The sequence below is a fragment of the Rhipicephalus sanguineus genome, chromosome 7, assembly GCF_013339695.2.
Source record: "Rhipicephalus sanguineus isolate Rsan-2018 chromosome 7, BIME_Rsan_1.4, whole genome shotgun sequence".
NCBI classification, from domain to species: Eukaryota; Metazoa; Arthropoda; class Arachnida; order Ixodida; family Ixodidae; genus Rhipicephalus; species Rhipicephalus sanguineus.
Window position 1 is genome coordinate 165107582 of NC_051182.1, and position 15244 is coordinate 165122825.

Genomic DNA, 15244 nt, shown 5'->3' on the forward strand with positions numbered 1-15244 from the left:
ACATAAAACAAACAGCCCAATTATCTTCATCTCGCTTTGAAAAGGAGCTTATGAAAGTGGCAGACGAAAACTACGACATTCATTTCACTTCGCCAACGTTTCAGTAACATAAGTGAAGATTATTAACATTGACTTTTACGTCGCATCTGTTGATATATAATGTAAGAAAACAAAGTCTCGTTATAGTGAGCAGACGATAAGCGAAACCGAATATGCCTGACGTACGCACGTCTGGCTTCACCGTTTAGAACGTGAAAAGCTATTTGACGTCCACGCCTAGAACTTGCAGTGCATAAGTAGTTCTAACAATCGCAGTGTCCCTCTCTCTACCTACTGTCATGTTTGCATCGAATACCGGTGCTATCGCTCTGACGCAAATGGAACGCGACGCTGTCCTCAACCGAACGTCGATCGACAGATTGGATCCTAACGCAACGAAAGTCACTGTGTTCGGCATTGTTATCGCAAGCAGGCTGCTCGATCCGTCGCTGTCAACTCGGGTAAGTATTTGGCTGCAACTCACGCTGCAATCATAGGCTTACGCACGGGGGGGGGGGGGGGGGGGGGGGGGCTGTGATGAACCTTCGCCCCCCCCTGATGGGGAACCCTGCGTACGCCTATCCCAGTCAGTTGACTATTACGCAAGGATCTTATTCAGCGAAGGTGCGGGAGCAACAAAAATGCTTTTCAAAACACACTGCAGGAATGAAAAATTCGTGAACACAGGGTGTCGCTGGAGTCGACGTTTCGCCAAGCGGGCTTTTTCTTCTTTGTCCTCCAACCCAAACAAAAGTAATGGCAACAAACCTCTAAGGAAAGCAGTTGCAGCCTTGAAGAAGAAGCGCTCAACTGAGTGAGCGATCGAACGGTCTCGACAGACGAACACTTCAGCAAAGTGCTTGGACCGTGGCCACATCCCGATAATCAAAAACGCACAACTAGCAATAGTCGCCCCTCAGTTACAACTTCATCTGGTACGACTCCGCCTCAAAAAAAAAAAAAAAAAAAAAAAAAAAAGACGCACAGTGAGCGCACTTCATGATTTTTTAAAGGGACCGACAACTGATTTTTCTCGACCCGTTTTTTACGGCGCGACAGGAAGCTCACCCTTCGTAGCGTTTGTAGCTGCAGCGGTTTATCCGAAAAGCACGTAGTTATTTTAAAAGCAGTATTTTTCGATCTGAAAGGCTCCAAACACGCATGGAGGCTTGCTCCAGCAACGCTGAGAATTGATAGTGATGCCGCTAGCCCTTGTGAAAGCTGTCGTTGTTCTGCTTTCGCAGGAGTTACTGTAACTATGCTTAACCACCTTTATTTTAAGCTTTCCAACCAGTTTTGAAAATAGCAAGCTGTTACAATTAGATGTGTGGAATTTATACACCTTCCCGGTATTTGTACAGCGTTGTGTGCGCCTGCGCCCAAGGTTGCCTGCGCCTGTCCCGGCGTCGTTACTCTCTCGATACACGAGCCAAGCCAAGTAATCGAAAACGTATTCTAGGGACCGTAGTAACTGTGCATACGCACGGCCGCACCGAGTAGCAGCGCGCGTCATTTCTGAGACGAAGTGTAGGTAGCAAAACTATGTCGCTCCAAAATCTTAGCGACCTGAAAACTGCGTGCACGGTTGCATGAGCACGCTGAAAAGTTGCTCAAGACGCGCTGACGAGCATGGGATCATTACGTCACGCGAAGGCAGCGCCACTTTAATGCATACTACTAACGCAGGCCTATATGTACATTATTATACCTTTTAATATAAAGAAACGTACAATATTTCAATGCTAACAATAAAATCGTCGACCGCTTACAGCAATCAACGGTCACGTGGCCGTCTTCATCGGATCACGCATGTTTTTGCCGCCAGAGGCGTCACAGGTCATTTTTCGCGACTTTCAATTAAGAAATAAAAATATAAATACAACTCTCACGAAAAAAACAGGGTTGGTTTGAGTCAGTGCAACGGACAATCTTTACATCAGTGGAGTCAACTCATTTCATATTCTGGGTAGTTGTCGGTCCATTTAATGGACACCAGTTTATTGAACTTTTTATAGTTTTCGATGTTGTTCCCTTTAAAAATTAAGTGTTGAATTATTAATGAATATATGTCCTAGTCACGATGTATGTAAGTCAACAAAAAACATCTGTACGGACTCTATCCGCTGTATGTACTGAACTATGCCCTTAGACTCTACATGTACATAGTACCAGAAAAAATAAAGGAGGCGCTGATAGTACTTCTGATTATTTTTTTAGATGCGAAGTATCAATTATGGCGGAGTTCCATCCGGTGGTGGTGGTGGTGGTGTGCGGCGTGACCACCCTTACTGCGCATGCGCATACCCTCTCCACTCCCACTCACCATTCCTCCTGTCCTGTTCCCCTCTACCCTTCCCCTCTCCACTCCCCCTCCCTCTCCCCTCCCCCTTTCCACTCTTCCTCTGAAACGCGGGCTAGACATGCCGAAATTCTCTCCTGCGCAACGCCGCGATGAGCACCAGCGCATGCGCGTCCGCTCCCCCTCTCTCTCCTCTCCTACGCTGCCCCCCTCTCGCACGCCTGTCGACCGCGTTCCCCGCTCGCCCTGTGAGAATTAACGGCCAGGCTAGCGGGAAGACGAGACGCGCGTAGCGTTCCTCTTCGCGTTCCACGACGCGAGGTCGGTAGCATGACCAACGAACGCCAACGGAACGCGATCGTGCAAGTGCTCCGGCTTCGCATCGCCTCATGGTCCCCTTTAGCGGGAAATGGTGTAATTTTTCTCTTTCCTTATTCTTTTATTCCTCCTAATTGTTCTTGTATTTGTGTATTTCTTCAATACTACTATCATGATGGTGGGATAGCCGGCTCTAACGTAGCCTACCTTCCAATATATATATTTAAAAGAGACCGCTTATCGAAGCGTCGGCTCCACCGACAAACCCGCGTTCATGAATGTTTCATCTCTTCAAGCTCTTAATTCCCCTGAGCTTCTGCCTTTTTTTATTTACAATGCTATGCATGAAGGTCGCGCCTCAGTGTAGGTTCCCCGTGCACAATGAGAAAAGGAGAAACGAATGAAAGGAAAGGCAGGGATTAGCGGAAGAAATAGTTTGTCTGTTGAGGCCCTTCGTATGGAAGGCAAACTTGCTCGCGCATGTGCAGTAGCCTTTTGGCAAGCTGTAAATTGCGGAAATCGCGATTGTCCTTAATTGGTTATTTCTCTTCCTTTTTCGTCCGCGAGCAGCGTCTTCGGGCAGCCGCAGCGGCCACGAGGAGCGCAGCGTGCTCAACTTCACGCTCCGCGACTCCCCGCGCGATACGGTGAACGCCGCCTGCTGGGGAGACAGGAGCCAGGTGGCGCAGGTGGCGACCGTCTTCCGCATCGGAGACTGCGGTCGGTGGCCAATTTAAATGCACAACCGCTCGTCAAAGATGACCCTATGTTGATTAGGACCTCGTTTCTGAAAGAAAAAAATGCGGGAGAAAACGTAATATCCGGGAAAACGTAGAATACGAATTCACTACAGACTGCGCGGTTTCGCTTGATAACGATATCGCGAAGATTGGCACCTGGAAATCGTACAATACCGTATCAACGAGGTTCTACTGACTATATTCCCGCGTGCAGATGTGTAACTGGAATCAACTGGTCCCAGTTGGGAACCAACTGTGAAGTTGGTTCTAGTTACAAGCCAGCTGGGCACAAACTGCAGGCAAACATGGCTACTGATTAGAACCTTCGACCAGCTGGTCAAGGTCGCGGGATCGAATCCCGGCCGCGGCTGCCGCATTTTCGATGGAGGCGAAAATGCTTGAGGCTCGTGTGCTTAGATTTGGGTGCACAGGGACCCCAGGTGGTCGAAATTTCCGGAGCCCTCCACTATACGGCGTCTCTCATAATCATATCGTGGTTTTGAGACGTTAAACCCCAACAATTATTATTGACCAGCTGGTCAAAGGTTCTAATCAGTACGTATCTTCTACTTGCACTAACAACTTTATTGTCGTTAGTTTTGACATCATGAATATGCTAATTATTACATCGTATAATGAAGGTCAAGGTTTTGTCTACGAATTGCGCGACGGAATTTCGAAATGCCAAATGCTGAAGCCAGAACTGCACTGTTCCGAGAGATCCCTTCTGCATCTCTCCTCAGTTTTGCCTTCCTTCTTTTCTTTTTGACAATGTACAGTATGTGTGACCAATGCCGTGGCGAGAAACCGGAATCTGGGATCCACACAAGATCTGTATTCACCGGATGCATCCAGGTACGGAGATTACCGAGATTTGCTTATGACCAATTTTCTGTCTCCAACTGACATGTCATGTGGTCGCCACAAACACGGCCACTAGGCTGAGTTGGTCATATTTGACGCATTATGACTTGTTAGCCAATCAAATGACGCAACGTTTTTTTTTTTTTTTTTGTACAGAATGGTAGATAACGTCATTGACTTCAATCACAGAGATTTAAAAAAAAAATTAAGAATGACCGCTTGGAGAAGACTAACTTCGGCGTTTTTGGTAGTATGCTTCAGCACAATCTTGAAGTATAACGGTGTACGCCAAAACCGCGTATGTTTTTAAAAAAGAAAGCTCGAATATCAGTCATAATGTAGCGAGTTTTATTATCCTCAGGTTGACTTGTCTGCAGCAATAAATTCCTGAAATTTCGTGCCGCTTACCATGCCTGTGGTTTTTTTTCCTCAGAAGTTCTTAGAAAAAAAAGGGAAATAAAATACTTGTATCGCGCTGTTTTCTACTATGAATGTCTACCAACAAGCTCAAGTTCGCACGCTTTTGAAATATTCCTTAGATTGCATCTCACTTGTTCTTTGATAGGAGTAAATACTGTGACCAAGAAATTCACCTGCTTTTCGCTGGGTGCGCTCAAAGTTCAGAAATCGGCAGAAAAGTGTAGTTTTTTAGACTAACACTTTTCTTTCACGAAACTAACTACAGATCATAGTTATGGGTCTAAAATCTGCGCCTGGAGTAAATTTAATCAACGTCGGGAATGGTGACCGAGACCTCGTGTTCGTTCCTATCTGCATGGACTCATTCTGTCACACGGACAGCCCTAACCGCGGTTAATCTAACAACGGTTACGGCTTTATAGCTACGCGGCAGATGTAACTGCAGTTGTCTCCTAACTGATTATCGCGAACCGAACTGGCAAGCGCGATGTACCCTCACAAACCGAGAAGCTGACAAGATGGCGGACAAGCTGCGACCCTAGCAAAAATGCCAATAGGATTTCCTATTGGTCCAATAGGAAATCACTATTGGTTCTATAGGACATCAATTGGAGCTGTATTGGTTGTATAAGACTTCTATGGGTACCAATAGACACCAACAGCCACCACCTATTGGTGTCTTATTAGACCAATAGAAGTTGTATTGGTCAAATAGGGGCTGCCTTTTGGTGTCTTATTGGACCAATAGGAGTTGTATTGGTCAAATCGGTGCTGCCTATCGGTGACTTATTGGGCCAATAGGAGTTGTATTGGTCAAATAAGTACTCCTATTGGTTTCTTAATGTACTAACAGAAGATGTATAAGGCCAACAGGAGTTTTATTGTTCAAACAGCTACCGCCTATTGGTAGCTGTTTATAACATCTTATGACTGATTGAGCGCGTCGGACCCGATCCCGATCAAATTTCTTGATCGTGATTGGCTATATTATACGCAAGCTGCAGACGGGATCAATTCACTTTTGATAAGTCTGATCCCGATTGAGCTAACTGCACACCGTGAGACACCGTGTGCAGTTAGCAACTCACGCGACTAAAAGAGTTATATAAAAAGGCTGCGTGTCGACCACGGCGGTACGGTGTCTCCGTACATGCCGTGCGGTAAACGGGCTAAAGAAGAACTTGCGAAGGAATCGACAACACAGACACCACAGAATAATAATAAAGAAACCGCCGTGAGATCACAACCGGCATAGAACCAGCCAGGTGACGAACAAAAAAAAAAAAAAGTGAGACGGTGCGCGGCGTGGCGACGCTGCATGTGTGAACATTTTTTTTACACGTTCCTTGGTTAAGCAGGCTAAGCCATGTGCTAAGCTTTAAGATAAGCTTTGGATAATTTGTAAAGTTTATAACTATTTATGCTAAGCAATATAAGTAGTGCTGTAAAGATACAGGAGAAAGAATTGTGGATCTGCAAACGCGACCGACCGTGCGTTTGGCGCGCCATCCGCGCTCGGCCGATACGAAGACAAGCCCAGCCTGCGGCGAAGCTAAGCCAAAACGTTGTGTCTGTCGCCATAGCGCGCGCTTTGTGTGATCTCGATGCTTCACGTAAGGCTGCTTACACGATGTTTGCTTTAGTGTGCTTCCGCGACGATAACGTGAAGACTGTGTTCAGCGTGCACCAGATGGAGACGTTCTGAGCCATAAATGTCTTGGATTTCGACCGATTTCGACCGATTTGGACTCTACAAAGCGGCACCAAGAATAATGGCAAGACGAGCAACAAGGCCCATGTGCTCCGATTGTTTGGTGAGTTGAGTGGGCATGGTAGTTACTCCTATTTAGTATTTATTTGATATCACCTTTTTTTGTATTCAAACTTGGGACGAAGCTGAAAGGTCGGGAAAACAAGTCCCTCGTCCTTTGTCTCCGGTATTTGATGACAGCGAGACCAGCAACGCCTCGATTGCAAGTCCACACGCTCTCAGAAGTTGAATGATTGAGCGCATATATTATTGCAGTTTGTTTTTGTGTTTGTCAGTATGCACAAAAAAACGTAGCAGAGATTAGAGGTAAAGGACAGGCGCCCTGCTCGTGAGTGTAGTTGGAGTCTCGCAAGCCCTTTGTAAGTATTTACAACGTGCGTGTTAAGCCGAAAATGCGTTTATCGCCTCATAGTAAAACGCTCTAGTCGATGCTGTTTGTGTGTTGTAGTGCGCGCCAATCGGCTTATCATACTTGTTCGACATAATGTCACAAGAACCACAGAAGGCCACATGATAATTCATTATACAAAATGTGCATAGCATATGTACTGCACTGGTGCGATTTTTTATTTCATATTTTTTTATTTTTACATACTGCAGCCCAATTAGGGCTATCGCAGGAGTGGGTTTATTAATGTTGTTGGCTTAATTGCATAAGCACGTAACATGCAGCACGTGTGTTATATCCAACTCATTGCAGCCTGACTGCTGTGTTGGGCTTGCAACGATATGGAATCTAGGCTGCCTTTACTACTGTCTTACATATACCGTTGCCTCATCGTGAATCTACCCTAGCTTAATTTATTTCATGCCATCTTTAAGTTGAGATTTAGTGGCATGCTCTAGTATGATAGTCGCACCACCACCGTGAAAAAGAGCACGTCACAGATAGTAAGTGATTATTGAGTTTGCTGTAATTTAAGGACGAGTTTGCAGTTCATTCTTGGGTACAGCTCAAAAAACACAGGACGCAAGCGTGTAAACGGGATAAGGTGCTGCTTAATTTTTAAAAAAATTTTGCCCCTTTCTTTTCCTTCCTTTTTTGCCGCAAAATTTTGCCGATATACTGTTTTCTTCCACGCAATGAGCCACAGTTGGGTGTGTAATATTTCACTCAGTTTTTTGCTATAGTTCAGCTCCTGCAACATTGTGAACATGTGCAGTGAATTAAGGTCTAGATAATTTCTCACTGTGCCGTCTACTTTCTATACATTGCTTTGAAGGTAAACTTTAATTAAACATGTGTTACTGTTTTCTGATTTCATGGCTCTGTTTATTTACAGAATTTTTCAGGCACTTCCTCGAGTGCGGATGAGGCCCGCAAGATCGCCAACATCATCAAGGGCCAGAAGAAGCACTTGTAGTTTTGATTATGAGAATATATTTGAACATATGTCTTATTCATCCACTGTGATTATCATTGCAGGGGCGCTGCCACAGTGTGGGCCTTCTGCATGACGACAAGACACCCATAAAACACTTGCGCAAGACTAATTCTAATGGGGCTGAGAAGTGGGCAAATACAGAACTAATACAATGCCAGCAGGCAAATACAGAACCAATAGGCCAATATAATTCCAATTGGCTAATAGAGAACCAATACACCAATATAGGTCCAGTAGGCTGATATAGAACCAATAGACCAATAGCCAAATACAGTTCCAATAGACCTATAGAACCAATAGACCAATAGGTGTCAATAACCCAATAGGCTATTGGTTTTTTATTGGGAATTTTTGCTAGGGGAGGGCACCAGCCCTAAACCAGGGCAAGTTCCAGTCGGCGAACAACAGTCAAGCAAAACTCGTGGAAAACGAGGTTCAACGCAAAACGTTCAATAACAAAGATTATTCCGTCTCTCGGCGGGGGTAGCGAGAGGGTATACAGCCCTATCGCTACAGGTTTCTTGAGGGGAATTGCTTTTCACATAGTTCGTGTCTAGCCGCCTCATAGAGCCGCAAACATAGCCGTGCGCACGCCTCCCCCCCAAGTCACCTAAGAAGGGGGGCGCTAAGTCTGCCCCATAGTTATTAGACATAGTAGAGAGGAAGGGGGGGGGGGGGGCTACGATGAACCTTCGCCCCCCCCCCCCCCTCCCCCCGATGACGAATCCTGCGCACGCCTATGGCCGCAAACACTTCATGAATTAAAACTTGTTGGGCGAGTTGGTGAGTACTTAACATAGTGGTTTAGCGCTTAAAAAGACAGACACATGTGTTAGGTTAGGTTAGGGCGACGCTTCATGAATATATAGTCAAAGGTGGAACGATTCAATACACTGTCGCGGATGTGTAGAAGTGCTGCCTCGTACCACGAAACTTGCCGAACGTGTGCCGTGATGTGGTTGGGGGTCATGCCCATCCTGGGAGCCAGAAGCATAGGCAGAAATTTTTTTCGGGGGAGTTCAACGATCCCTTTTGTATGTTCGTGCGTGCGTTTGTATGTGTGCGTGTATATATGCACATGCAAAAGTGAAAAATTTCGCGGGGGGTTTCAACCCCTCCCCCCCCCCATCGCTGGCTACGCCCCTGCTGGGAGCAGCCAGGCCTCAGGGAGAAGTAGAGGTCGGGAGCTGATTACAGGAACGTTTATATTTACATGACCGTTTGGTAGCGTGTGGTAACGCGTGGTAGCGTGCTTGGAGCGTCTCGACGCTCGCGTTATAAAGCCTGGGCCTTCCCAAGATTCCCTGTTGGAGAAAACAATCAAGTCCAGGACAGTTCAATCAACACGTTGTCTTCATATCCGCCCCCTAAAGGAAAAGTCAAGCACCGCCTCCTTCCCACCCCAGGAAAGAGAGAAGCGGCGCGCCTGGCTCAACGGACGGTGCCCGGGAGTTGAACAAAAATTGGGGGACCCTTAAGCTTTGCCTTTAAGAGTTGAACGCAATAGCGAAATCCGGCCCCTGGTGCGCACTTCAACCACTTAGTGCATACTTATTAATTTGTATTGTTACACACACACGCACAGACACACACGCGCGCGCGCGCGAGAATGCTACATACAGGTTTTTGATCTAAAGCAAGAGTCGCATGGCCTCCAAGATACACGCCGCGCGCTTGCCATCTCGGACACCATGAAGAGTCTCACAATGCCTCACAGATGGCAGCACGTTATCTAGCGTTTGCTGTTTGCTTGATCAACGCCTCCTCTGGAAAGGCGACATTGGCTTTATATGTTTTCCGCTAGATGGACATAGTTGTCCATTTTCAGAGCAGTTTGAAAGTTCGTGTGTGTTTTTAGCGGCGATGGCCGCACTATCCCGGCCTTTTTTGACGTAGTTTGATGGCCTCCCAAATGCGCCTACAAATCGCCGAATGGGCTCGTTTTCGTCGTGACACCTGTCGAACAAAATGCGTTAAGGAGACTCCTTCCACTACATGGCATTTATGTAGTGTTTTTTTTCGAAGCAGCTGCAAGTAACATCATGGCTTTGTGGTAGGACACCTGCTTGCCACGCGAACGGCCCGGGTTCGATCCTCAGTGGGACTGAAAACTTTGTTCTTTATTTTATTTGCTTCTTTCTCGATTTTTCGCTCACGGATGATTTTTCGCTCACAACCAACGGTCCCGACGCCGACGACGGAATTTCTGCGACACGAGCTCTCTAACGCTATCGCGTTAAAAGACACAATATGGCACCATACACACAGTGAAGGGATCTCGGCTGCGCACATGCCTGAAAACTGGTCGTGTTGTCAGGTGTGCTGTCAGGTGTAGTCTTGCCTCGATAGCGTCGCCGGCGCTGGTGACGGCCAGCTGCCGGTCGGGTCAATGGACCATTTGCAAAAATCTGCAAGGCGGCTTTACTGCAAGGTTGTTTTCCAACCAAAAACTCTCCGTCGAAGACTGGTTTTCTGGCTCATTGTACTTTTACCGCTCCTAATTCCAGTGAAGGCACGCGAGTACGACAAAACGACCTCTTTCCCCAACTATTACTGTGGGGCCGCCTCGTACGAACCCTCAGCCTTCGCTAGGTGGACAAGGCAGCCGTCGTTCGTAAGAAAAAAAAAAAAGGGGGGGGGGGGTAGAGAAGCAAAAACAGAATGAGCGAGAAAAGCAGTCGGGGATTGAGAGTTTTTGGTTGGAAAACAACCTTGCAGGAAAGCCGCCTTGCAGATTTTTGCAAATGGGTGTGGGAAAGGTGCCCGATGAGGAATTTCCGGCGCTCGGCTATTTGTTCGGTGCATCTCGCAGAATGCTGAACAAAGCAGTGCATCGGTGACTGCCTCCTCCGAGCAACCTCGACTCCAGGCAGGCCCGTAGCTAGGAATTTTTTTCGAGGGGGGGGGGGTACTTGCTGGAAGCCTTGACTATTTGAGAAAAACGCCTATTTTCATTATTTATTTTCGGTAAAACACCGTATCATAAAAATTTCGAAGGAGGCGGGCCTGCCCCCCCCTCCCCCCTGGCTACGGGCCTGACGACCCCAGGCCATAAAACCGTCAAACTAAGCCGAGTATGTCCAAAGAGCTTGACGAGGTGCACTGACAGCCTTGAAGGGTTCAGGACACAACTGCAGTGTTGTCGCCGCATCTGGTTCACTTCGGGTAACGTTGAAGGCGAAGAAAGCAGGGCAGATGCCGCCATACCATTCCGACGATCCAGCGGTGAAAAGCCGTGAAATCCGATCATAACAGCCCAAAGTTTTTGCTGGCCACATGATCGGCACGTGATTTCGTCGGCTTGCTCAACTGAGCTACTTAGCTCGAGTGGCAATGCAAACCGCGTTCGCTCGTCAAATGACAGCACGTGACAGGCTGCAACAATCACAGCCCTCACACATTCGAAGCAAGTCCCGTGTAAAGTCCCTAAATTTGTCCTTTTTAGAAAGAACAGGGAAAAATCTAGGGACTTTAGTCCCGTGTTTCCACTTAGCACTCAAGCCGCTCAAGCAGCAGATTCTTCTCATTCCTATCTCTGTCGTCTTTCAGTCCCTTTCCCACGCCACGCTGCAACTGTCAGTCGCGCGTGGCCAAATTATCAAGCGACGTCTGCCTCCTCTCTCGACCCACTATCACGTGCAGCTGTTGTTCCTAGAAACCGAGATTTGGAATGTAAAGAACATATTAGACGAACGCGTCGCGCGTGTCAGCTGTGAGTGGGGCATACGTCCCCCGCTACACCAGATTTTGTGTAGGTGCTGTGGCAATGCCTCCTGTCCGTGGCCGCACGGTGGTCTCCAGAGGAGGCGAATGCGATGGAAATACGTTGAAAATAGCTACCATAAACGAGCGTCGCCCAATGAGACTCATCGGCGCGCTTCAATGGTTCTCGCCACTTAAAATGATTGAGAAATCTGAGAACCCTTAATTATGGCCAGATACGTTGTACCGTAAAAGCCCAAGCAAGAGCTCCCCCCATACTCTACCCCCCCCCCCCTCAGCAGGTCGAAATTACCGGCTAAGGAGAGGGCGCGGGAGGGGGGCTTTCCAAGCTTTCCAGGAAGTCTCTGCATCCCAGAAAGCCATGGCAAAAAAAAAAAAAAAAAAAAAATCAAGATGGCGGCAGCAAAGTTTTCCCACCAGAAAAAAAAAAACAAAAAAAGAAACTTGGGGAGGCGCGAAGCATGTAGGGAAGGGTGTTTCAGCTCTACTAACGTGAAACCGAAGTAACGTAGAGTACTGGGCGAGTTGGTATAGGGAGTATGCACTGAAACTGAGCCGCAATGTGGCGCTGCGGTGCCCCGAGCTGGGCGCCATTTTTGCGGTTCTCGTGCAGCAGCCGACCCACGCTTGCTACTGTGTTTGCTGTGTGTACGCGCTAGGTGTTGAGTGGTGTTTCCTTGACTTCCGTGTACTCGCGTGTTTCATTAACGATAGTACAGCGTTGGAATTGTCCCCTACCACTGCGTGTTGCACGGATCTAGTCATTTGCCTTGCTGTGCAAGCGATCGCCGTGTTGCTGCAGTGAAAAGATGCTGCTCAGCGACTACGCCAAGTCGCTGTCTGATCCCGAGCGCAGGAGATACCACATCAAAGTCGCAAAATGCGGTAGCGACGACCCCTTCGCGCTTTCCGATGACCAGTTCACGAACGATGTTGGCTGCTATCCCAGCGTAGACCGTGCGGATATCAACGATTATCTTGTTCACGGGACAAGTTTCGTGACGCGGGAGCAGCTTAAGAGCTACAAATCCTTGGAGGCTCACAATTATGTCACAAGCGGCCTCGTGGAGCCACCAAGGGTGAAAACTCTTTGTGATGGCAACATCGTCGTTGTTTCAAAGGTAGGCTGTTGCTCGCGCTTCTTTTAGCGTGCGTTGTGGACTTGTAGCCGAGATTGAAGCTCGGCGCCCAGTCGGGATTGGCCTCGTCCATCGAATAAGCTGGTCTTCCTGAAATGGAACGTACGCTGCAGTGCTGTACGTAAATTATAACGCCGAGGAGATGCATTTTATGCTGCTGCCGCGCTCACCTGTGATGAAATGCGCCCCGCAAACGCGGTAGTGCGTCGCCGATTCGTCCAGGTCTTCGCGACGAATTCTGCTCAGCCATAGAGCTCTCCGCTTTGACGACAGCTCCGTTATCTTCGCACACTGTCCTGATATAACTTTCGGCACGACATTGAACCCTACCCGTTGAAAGTTCTCGTCGTTGAGGCTGTTTCTTGTGCGGTTGGAGCAACCGTAAACAGCGCAGTTCACCATAGCCGATTGACGCAGCTCGACGCGCAACAACGTCCTGCGGCTTGGGCACTTTTACAAGTCCACGCAACACGCAGTGGTAGGGGACAGTTCCAACGCCGTACTATCGTAATGAAACACGCGAGTAGACGGAAGTCAAGGAAACACCACACAACACCTAGCGCGTACACGCAGCAAACACAGTAGCAAGCGTGGGTCGGCTGCTGCACGAGAACCGCAAAAATGGCGCCCAGCTCGGGGCACCGCAGCGCCACATTGCGGCTCAGTTTTCAGTGCATACTCCCTATAGATTCATGTCGAAGCGAAGCGCGAGGAAAACAGGACACAGAAAGAACACACAGGACAAGCGCTAACTGGGAACTACAGTTTAATGGAAAAAATCCACATCTTATAGTTGGCAATGACAACACCGATCTGACATCACGTGAACGTCCTCAAAAAAAAAAAAAGAAAACAGCGCGAAACCAGAAAACACGGGTTATCTACAGAACTACGAACCGAAGTTACCTCGTTTTTTTTTTGTTTTTTTTTAGGTAAGCGCGCGTACTCCGCTTCTATTAGATGTATCGATGGGTGGCTGGTGTTTTTTTTTTTCGTTTTTTTAGGACGTTCACGTGATGTCAGGTCGGTGTTGTCATTGCGGATTTTTTCCATTAAACTGTAGTTCCCAGTTAGCGCCTGTCCTGTGTGTTCTTTACTGTGTCCTGTTGAATCCAGGTATTCGAGGAGGCTCTTGAAGGCTGGTCCTTGGCAGGTCGCCGGAAACAGGAGGTCGTCCTGGGTGCGTGTCAGAAGGCCGAGGGTGTGGTACGCCAGGGAACTCCCAGAAAGACCGTTTACATAGTCAACGCGCGCCGTTCGCTTTCGCCACACGACGAGCGCTGAAGCGGTGGCGCCCTCTCTTGCGCTCAAGCAAATGAACAGGACACGACGATGCCCGCCGACAAGCCGAGACCCTAAGGTGCTACGCCCCTAAAAAGAGTGTATCCTCAGAAGTCTCTCGTTCGTGGCGCGGCGCAATGGCAACGCGCAGCAGACCGCGGGAAGTAAGGCGTGGAAGCATATCCGATGACGAGCCAACGCAACTGAAGTCCTTAGATTCTTTTCTATTTAAAAAAAACGGGACATTTAAACGCAACTGCTGAGCGCCAAAGAGAGATCTCAGAGGCCTTACTTCTGCTGACTACGTCGTCTTAGGTATTACATTAGAATGCACATCTCGAAGGCCATGCTTTTGCTCGCGGGACCCTGAAAATTGTCATGGGTGTCCTGCGCCAAGTTCGGGGTGCGATCATAATGCGAAAAAAAAAACAAACAAATTTTGACTACAAATTTCAGTTGCAGGGGCTCATAGCTTGGAGAATGGGCCCGGGACGGTGCGGAAACTTGAAATTAGAAGTGAAATTGAAGGGGGCACTTACTCGGGTGTGGGTGTTTGCTCGAAACTTTATAGACGTACAGTTACGGTGTCTACTCGTCTAGTTATGGCTGTACAACTGCGGTGTCTATCAGGAGGAGTAGCCGAGGGAGAAGGAGGAGTTCAAACAGCCCGAAAGTTTTCAATTTTGTATGGTTATATATGCACGCACGAACATACACAAAGGGTTACCACCCCCCCTCCTAAAAGTTTCTTGTTGCGGCCCTGATGTCTACCCATTTTGTTATGGCCATACAGTTGCAGTGCCAAGCAAGCTTTCCTCTCTGCTGTCAACCAAACTCTCTCGTGTTTAGTCTGAGCAGTGTACACCTGTTCCCCACTCTGAACTAAACACCTTCCCTGCCCCACAAAGACAAGTTTGGAACATTGGCTCCGGTGACATTCCTTGTTCATTCCCACTTTGCAATGCATCCAGCCCATTCCACCTGGTGCTCAGTGTTGACCGTGAGCCACGCAGTGAGGTCTCCATTGCTGAGGAGGATGTGTTCCTGGAGCTCATGCCACTGCTGCGGGTGCCTCTGCGAGGAGCCTCGCACGTCATCACACTCGCTGACCTGCTCTACTCTGGGCACGAGATGAACGACAGGCACGTCTCCCTGCTTGTTGGTGTGCAGAAGGTATGACTGACTAATCGATGGAATGATTGATGCTGTAACACAGGGGTTGTCAGGCAAACTCTTGCTCCCAAAATGGCACATGGAATGTTGGA

At 48.1% G+C, this 15244-nt stretch overlaps 2 protein-coding genes across 2 annotated transcripts in view; both read left to right on the forward strand.

Annotated features, from left to right (window-relative positions):
• The window catches only part of LOC119400472 (protein argonaute-1), a 379544-nt gene that overhangs the window by 192120 nt on the left and 172180 nt on the right, over positions 1–15244 (forward strand). The gene's annotated exons all lie outside the window — the stretch shown is intronic.
• The window catches only part of LOC119399236 (meiosis-specific with OB domain-containing protein), a 49897-nt gene continuing 35250 nt past the window's right edge, over positions 598–15244 (forward strand). Inside the window, exons 1-4 of the mRNA XM_037666053.1 lie at positions 598–625; positions 3227–3376; positions 4176–4251; positions 14951–15152. Coding sequence (XP_037521981.1) covers positions 598–625; positions 3227–3376; positions 4176–4251; positions 14951–15152 — 456 coding nt within the window. The remainder of the gene's footprint in view (positions 626–3226; positions 3377–4175; positions 4252–14950; positions 15153–15244) is intronic.